This window comes from Chaetura pelagica, unplaced genomic scaffold (genome assembly GCF_000747805.2).
Source record: "Chaetura pelagica isolate M959 unplaced genomic scaffold, ChaPel_1.0 scaffold192, whole genome shotgun sequence".
NCBI classification, from domain to species: domain Eukaryota; kingdom Metazoa; phylum Chordata; class Aves; order Apodiformes; family Apodidae; genus Chaetura; species Chaetura pelagica.
The window spans coordinates 566,678-574,671 of NW_009952570.1; the positions used below are offsets into that span (position 1 = coordinate 566,678).

The following is a 7,994-nucleotide window of genomic DNA, read 5'->3' on the forward strand; positions in this document are numbered from 1 at the left end:
GCTGAACCCACTGTGAAAAGCCCAGGCAAGGTGACAGTGTCTGGAGCATCAGTGAAAAGGTGGAGAGAAGCAGCAACACCTGAGGCCCAGGTGAGGGGCTGAGCAGCCTCTGTGTGGCAACACAGTCTCCCAAAGACCACAGCTGGGACAGCTACATGCCTGACCCACCAAAATCTCTTGGAACTTCACTTTGCAAGAGGACAAACCAGTGGGGCTAAAACAATTCAGCTGCTGTTCCACATCCTCCAGGTGCCAGCCCCACACTGCAACCCTGCCTGCCCACGGCGTGAGCACCCAGGACAGGAGGAGGGAAGAGCCTCTAAACACCAGGGCTGAGAAAGGAATGAGAGAGCCCAGGGAAAGGCAGGACTCAAGTACCAGTGACTGCAGTAAATGCCACAAGCTCTGCCTGGGACCAGACTCCTGGCAGCAACGCTCCCACCTGGGAGCCTGTCCCTTCAGAATCTGTATGGACAGATGGAACCTCAGAACCAAGTTATTCTGAAGATGCTCCTTTGGCTGCAGTAGCTCCTCAGAGGCTGATCTCAAGCTCAGGACAAAAGATGCCAAGCTCCCCCCAGGGAGATGGGCTGGACAGGCTGGGGTGCCCCCTGGCAGGGCACCCTGCCCAGGGCAGGGCTGGTTGCCTCCTGCGTCACACCTGAGCAGAGGAAGAAAAGTGGATTCCCTGAGGCTGTTCAGTGGCCAAGGCAGGGCTAGGAGCAAGTTCAGGGGACACTGGGTTCATTGCCCCTTTCCTGGGGGAAGTGGCCTGTTGGACATGGGTTAAACCCAGTGCCAGGGTCTGAGTTTCCACCTGGCTGAGTTAATCTCAAGAAGCCTCTTGCCCCAGCAGAGAAATCCTGGTGCTGTTTCACAGACACCTCCAGCCATTTGGGTAGGATTCCCTGTGCTTATCAGAAGGAAGAGCAAAACCAGGATCAGTGGGTGTCCAGGTGTGTCAGCTTGTGCAACAGGTGGTGGGTGAGGCTGGCATGTGCAGCAGCTTGCCAGGAGAGGCTGGCAGGTCCCCCCTCTGCTGGCACTGCTCTGCTTTTCTTCATCAAAACACAACCAATCTAACAGACTTGGTGCAGATATAACAGGGCTTTTAAAACAGCTCCTGGGTTGGGTAATAGCAGAAGCCAACCAGCTCTTCAGCAGCTCTTTTCTAACAGAAGGTTTGGGCTGTTCTGGTGACAAACCTGGTGTTCCTCTGGGCAGTTCTCAGCCCAGTGCAGAAGATCCAGACACAAATGAAGCAATCAGTGCAATCCTGCACCGTGTGACAGTCACCCTCGCCTGGAGTTCCTGCCTGTGTTACTACAGCTTCAGTGGCAGGAAAGATGATTAACAGTCCTTCACAATGACACTATGCAGTAACTAAAGCCATTTCTGGTTATTAGTAAGAAATGAACAGAGCAGTGCTGTGTATGTTGCAGGAGCAGCAAGGGCAGTGGTTGGGTATCACTGGCTGTGCTGGTGTTCATCAGCCAAAGTGGTGACTCTTCTCCACCAGTGACTTGCAGATCTCCAGTGCCCTAGGAGAACTCTTGCTGCTGTTTCTCTGGAGCATCTTGGCACTGGAACAAAGCAGCAGGAGCCAGCAGGTCAGGAGACAGCCCCCCAGGTCACTTGCAAGCAGGACCCAGGGTCCCTCTGCCCCTGGGAGCCCTGCCTGGAGCACCAGGAGGGCAGAGCACCCTCCATCCCAAGGCCACTCATCTCCACCAGTGCTCACTAGGCCTGGCTGGGGACTCATTTTCCACTCCTCCTGTTCCACTCCTCATATTTTACCATCAGCTTTATACAGGAAGGGCTCCATGGATTTCAACCATTAAAATTTATGTCTGAATTTATGGTAGCAATTTAAAATATCCAGTTGGACTTAACTGCAACATCCTTTTAGCCTATTAACTTTTATTTCTGGAGCTCCTGGGGCTTCTACAAAATAATTAGCAGAACTATGGCAACTGAACAGATTATTTTATGTGCTGGGCACACAGCATTTATATCACTCTCCAGCTGCTGAATTCCACAGGAGGAGAAGAGGGAAAGTTCCTCATAGAAACTGAGGGAATCACCATTTAGAGATGGAAATGCAGAGTCGTGGAGGTTTTCTAGAGTACGATTAGCCTACAGCTGCAGGTTTTCTAAACCCTCCTACCTTTCTAAGCCCTTAAAAGCACAGGCCTTGAAGCAGTAAAGATCAGGGAATTTCTCCAGCAACTGCAGCCTGAACAGTTATTGCAGCCCAGGGCATTTCTTTGAGAGAGCTCTCCCATGAGGCTCTTCAATAAGATTAAGGGGATTTGAGGAAAGGGACTGTGAGCCAGATAAGGCTGCAAGACCTGGGAGGGGGCTTCATAAGGAATGTCTATCTGGAGACAGTGATTCCATCCCTGCCAGGGCCCTGCTGGACCCTAAAAGCTCAGCCTGGAAAACCAAGGAACAAAGACAGGATTTCAAATGGCAGAGACTGTCCTAGAGCAGCACTTTACACAGAGTTCAGCTCCTCTGCAACTGCCTGTGAAGCACCAGCAGTAACATCTCCTGCAGCCCAAGGGTGTCCCATGTCACAGCCTGCAATGTCAGGCTGCACCTGCAGACCCCTGGAGCACTGAGCTGCCCCACAACAGCCAGACCCTCTGCAGCCCCTCAGCTCCAGGCCGGGGCTACAAACCAACCACAAGGAAACCTCTGGACCCTAGAACCTGCCCAGAGCATCTGGCTGTGCTCTCACACCAGTCCAGTGCCCAGACTAGTTGGAAGTCTCTCATCTCTTCCTAATAACAGTGGGATCTCTGGAGACAGTCCCTGCCAGTGGGAGCAGGGCTGGGCTGTTCCAGGGAATGCTGCTCCCAGAAGGCACACGAGCTGCCTTGGTTCCAAGAAACCCCAAGATTCAGGGGAACTCCATTCATGACCATGATGGAGAGGAAAGGAGCAGCCCTGGATCAGCCATAAGTTCCTGTGCAGGGCCTGGGAAGGTGAGCTAACCCAGGGTGGCCTCTCTCCCCTCTCTGCAGATCCCCAGGAGACGTGTCCAGTGTTCACAGCTCTGGGCATCGGCAGCGCCTTGACAGGGACAGAGCTGAAGGTGAAGCTGCTGCTCTACACCAGGCAGAACCCAGTCTGTGCTGAAGAGCTCCACTCAGCAGCCTCCAAACACCTGGATGTGACCAAGAAAACCACCTTCATCATCCACGGGTACCGGTTCACGGGCTCTGCCCCAGTCTGGATCCCTGAGCTGGTGCAGCTTCTGCTCTTTGTAGAGGACATGAACGTAATCGTCGTGGACTGGAACCAGGGGGCAACAACTCTCAACTACAGCAAGGCCTCCAGAAACTGCAAGAGAGTTGCTGAGGTCCTGAAGGAGCTTATTGATGAGATGGTGGTAAGTTTGGACATTCACACCATCATGTAGTCATTGTCAGGCAGCAGGGAAGGGGCACAGAGGGCATGGGTTCATTTTTGGAAGGGCAGCCACCAGGGTGCCAAGGTCTACAATATTCAGTGTACACTCCAAGTCCCTACCTGTCTGGATACAAAGCCCTACAGATACGTTTTCCCCATACATGGGAACTCTTTTCCCACTTTTTGAATGTCCTGTCCCAGGGCTCTGTCACCCTCCCAGGCAAGAAGCTTTTCCTCATGTTTGACTTGACCCTCCTGAGCTCCAGTTTGTGCCCATTGCCCCTTGTCCTGTCCCTGGACACCCCTGAGCAGAGTCTGGCCCATCCTCCTGCCACCCCCTGCAGATATTGATCAGCACTGATCAGATCCCCCCTCAGCCTCCTTTTCTCCAGCTGAGCAGCCCCAGCTCTCCCAGCCTTTCCTCACAGGCAGATGCTCCAGCCCCTTCAGCATCTCAGTGCCCTGGGATGGACTCTCTCCAGTAGCTCCTTGTCCTTCTGGGACTGGGCAGCCCAGAACTGGACGCAATGTTCCAGATGTGGCCTCCCCAGGGCAGAGCAGAGGGGCAATATTCCCAGAGTGGAACACACCAAGGGAAAACGTGGGAAAAGCAGGGAGATACGTGGACGTCCCTTTCTCCTGCTGCTTGTGATGCCATGTGCCTAAAAACCTGCCCCCACGGGTACCTTCCATCCCCAGGCTGCCGGGGGGGCCCCGGGCTCCGTGCACATGGTGGGGATGAGCCTGGGCGCCCACATCTCGGGCTTCGTGGGGCAGATGTTCGGCGGGACCCTGGGCAGGATCACAGGTGAGTGCTGGGGACCCCTGGGCAGGGTCACAGGTGAGTGCTGGGGATCCCTGGGATCACAGGTGAGTGCTGGGGATCCCTGGGATCACAGGTGGGTGCTGGGGATCCCCAGGCAGGCTCACAGGTGAGTGCTGGGGATCCCTGGGGTCACAGGTGAGGTCTGGGGATCCCCGGGCAGGCTCAGAGCTGCCAGGAGCAGCCCGGGAGCAGCGGGAACAGCCCGACCACCCTCTGCCCTGCTGTGCCCACAGGGCTGGACCCCGCGGGGCCCCTGTACCGGGGCCAGGCCCCTGACGAGAGGCTGGACCCCTCGGACGCCCAGTTTGTCGATGTCATCCACTCCGACACCGACGGTAGGTGATGATTCCCCCTGGAGCAGCACCAGGGGCTGCAGGGGGCACAGGGGGCTGGGGCAGGCAGGGCTCCTGGGGGGCCCTTGCTCCTCCCAGGAGGTCAGCACATCTAACCCCCCCAACCCCCGGGTGGTGCTTCCAGGCTTCATCCCACCTGCCCCAGGCTGAATGTTCCTGTGGGGTGAATCCTTTCCCAACCCCTGCACGTCCTCACACCCACCAGCCTGGCCAGCAGGGGGGTGGAAGCCCCCCCTCTGCACCCCCCAGCACCCAGCCTTGGCTTTCCCACCTCCCTGCTGCTCTCCTCTCCTCCCAGCCCTCCCAAGAGCTCAGACTCCAGCAGCAAGACCCAGTGTCCCTCTTCCCTCTTCCTCTCCCACAAGCAGTGACACAAAAAGCCAAGTTGTGCCCTGTCACACACCCAGGCAGCTGGTACCACACACAGCTGGGTCACAACTGCTCAGCCTGCTGCTCAAACAGATGAATGACAGATCCCTGCACAAGCCTAGAGTTGAACAACTGGGTGGCTTCTTCCTGCTCCTGTGTTGTATGATTTAATATCCCCCTCACACTTCTTCCCCTCACCCCCGGTGTTTTCTTTTGCCAGGACTAGGTTACCAAGAAGCACTTGGCCACATTGACTTCTACCCCAACGGAGGCACCGATCAGCCTGGCTGCCCCCTGACAGTGTTTGCTGGTAATTCATTCTGCCTTCAATGCCACAAACACTGGCAGAAATATTTCCAAGCAGAAGAGAGAAGACCAGAGAAACTTCATCCCTGCTTGGAAAAAAATCCATTAAACCCCCCCTCTGGGAAATCCATGGAAGTGATCCCTTCCCAGCACTGGTGTGGCACTGACCCAGCAGCAGCTTGGCAGGCAGGAGTCAGGGCTGAGCCCCCTGTTCTCTGTCACCAAGGCAAACAGGATTAAGTTTGCATACCTGAAAGTCATCAGGTAGATTTGTGCCTTCATTTTGTGACTACGTTTAGAAAGCCTGTGGCATTTTATATATATATATATATATATAAATTACTTAGAACACATAGAGAAGCCCAGCCTTGGCTTTCCCACCTCCCTGCTGCTCTCCTCTCCTCCCAGCCCTCCCAAGAGCTCGGACTCCAGCAGCAAGACCCAGTGTCCCTCTTCCCTCTTCCTCTCCCACAAGCAGTGACACAAAAAGCCAAGTTGTGCCCTGTCACACACCCAGGCAGCTGGTACCACACACAGCTGGGTCACAACTGCTCAGCCTGCTGCTCAAACAGATGAATGACAGATCCCTGCACAAGCCTAGAGTTGAACAACTGGGTGGCTTCTTCCTGCTCCTGTGTTGTATGATTTAATATCCCCCTCACACTTCTTCCCCTCACCCCCGGTGTTTTCTTTTGCCAGGACTAGGTTACCAAGAAGCACTTGGCCACATTGACTTCTACCCCAACGGAGGCACCGATCAGCCTGGCTGCCCCCTGACAGTGTTTGCTGGTAATTCATTCTGCCTTCAATGCCACAAACACTGGCAGAAATATTTCCAAGCAGAAGAGAGAAGACCAGAGAAACTTCATCCCTGCTTGGAAAAAAATCCATTAAACCCCCCCTCTGGGAAATCCATGGAAGTGATCCCTTCCCAGCACTGGTGTGGCACTGACCCAGCAGCAGCTTGGCAGGCAGGAGTCAGGACTGAGCCCCCTGTTCTCTGTCACCAAGGCAAACAGGATTAAGTTTGCATGCCTGAAAGTCATCAGGTAGATTGTGCCTTCATTTTGTGACTACGTTTAGAAAGCCTGTGGCATTTTATATATATATATTTAAATTACTTAGAACACACACAAAAGCCCAAGGACTAGCAACAGCAAGAACCTGCTGAGGTTCAAGATGAACAAATCCAATGCACCTTCCTTGGCAGTGCCCAACAGTGCAGTCTGGCAGGTGGAGCCCTTGGCTGGAATGCAAGAAAGCTTTTCTCCTGGCCAGCCCAGCAGCAGAAGTGACTTTGGGTGAAGAAGATCCCTTTACAGAAGAAAAGGCAGCAATAGAACTCAACCCTTATCAGACCCAAGAGAATCTACATAGGAAACCCGCCTGAAACAAAAATCCACAGGAAACAAGGGTTCACTCCTTTTGCTGCTCATTCAACATCTCATTTTACCAGTTACTTAAAGAGTTTTTAAAACCAAAATGGCAAAGCCATGTTCAAAAAAATGCAATATTCACCTGCCAGGGCTGAGCTCAGAGAGCACCTGAGGGGGGCAGGGCCCTCTGGAGCTGCAGGGACCACACCAACAAATGTGGCTTTAAAACCAAAACAGGCAAGAAGGAAAAGTAAAGCAGATGTAGGCAGAGCTGAGAGCACTCCAAGGGAGAGGCTGGTGCCCAGGTCCTGTCCTGCCACAGCCCAGTGCTCCCCAGTGCTACCTGTTGGGTTCAGACTGGTCAGTGCCTGCCCACCCGTGTCTCTACATCCCAGAGCACTAACACTGTTCTCCTGCAGCCCGAGGGTTCCTAACAGAGTGTTTCTCCCCTGTGTGTGCTGCAGGACTGTGGTATTTCAAGTGTGACCACCAGAGGTCTGTCCTGCTGTTCATGGCCAGCCTGAGGCAGAGCTGCAACATCACTGCCTACCCGTGTGACTCCTACAGAAGTTACAGGAATGGCAAATGTACCAGCTGTGAAACTTTCTGGCCTCTGCCCTGCCCCATCCTAGGTAAGGATCCAGGGAATGCACACACACCTGAACACAAGTGTCTGGCAGAGGTGCCCACCATCACCCTGCCCCTGTGTGCCCAGGTTTTGCTGCAGGACTGGCACAGCACAACCCTTTGGGACAGCAACCTGAGTTATTGTTCCACTGAGGTTTTGGGGCTGGTCTCTCCTTCACTCCTACAGGGGCACAAGCCTCTGCTGCATGCAAAGGAGGCCTGAGAAACTTCCCTGCTCTTTGTGTGGTCACATCGTGGTCTGGAACAGAAACCCACACGTAAAGGGACCCAGAACCAGGAAAGCAAAAGCATGACTTGAGATCCTGAAACCAAAGTCACAGGAACAACAAATTAAAGTCCCTCAGCTGTGGGATTTGAGGGGTGGGGTCACGGTCTTGCTAAAGCAGAATCTTCTTTAAGGCACTTTCAGCACCACAAGCCCACCTTGGCTCTTACAGGAACAGCAGAGGGGTGAGCAAAGGGAATTCTGCTTCCCTGTCCTCCCCCAGATGGCCCAGCCCAGCCCAGGCTGTCCTTTCTGAGGTGCTGATGCTTTCACAGCATCACAGAATCCCAGGGGTTGGAAGGGACCTGGAAAGATCCCCCACCCCATCCCCCCTGCCAGAGCAGGGTCACCCAGAGCACATCACACAGGAACGTGGCCAGGGGGGTTTGAATGTCTCCAGAGAAGGAGACTCCACAGCCTCTCTGGGCAGCCTG

The 7,994-nt window shown here is 54.3% G+C and overlaps 1 protein-coding gene across 1 annotated transcript in view; it reads left to right on the plus strand.

The window, feature by feature from the left end:
- Positions 1–7,994, plus strand: part of LIPH (lipase, member H) — a 15,484-nt gene that overhangs the window by 847 nt on the left and 6,643 nt on the right. The window contains exons 2-6 of the mRNA XM_009993529.1: positions 3,030–3,397; positions 4,117–4,225; positions 4,477–4,578; positions 5,186–5,275; positions 7,112–7,279. Coding sequence (XP_009991831.1) covers positions 3,030–3,397; positions 4,117–4,225; positions 4,477–4,578; positions 5,186–5,275; positions 7,112–7,279 — 837 coding nt within the window. The remainder of the gene's footprint in view (positions 1–3,029; positions 3,398–4,116; positions 4,226–4,476; positions 4,579–5,185; positions 5,276–7,111; positions 7,280–7,994) is intronic.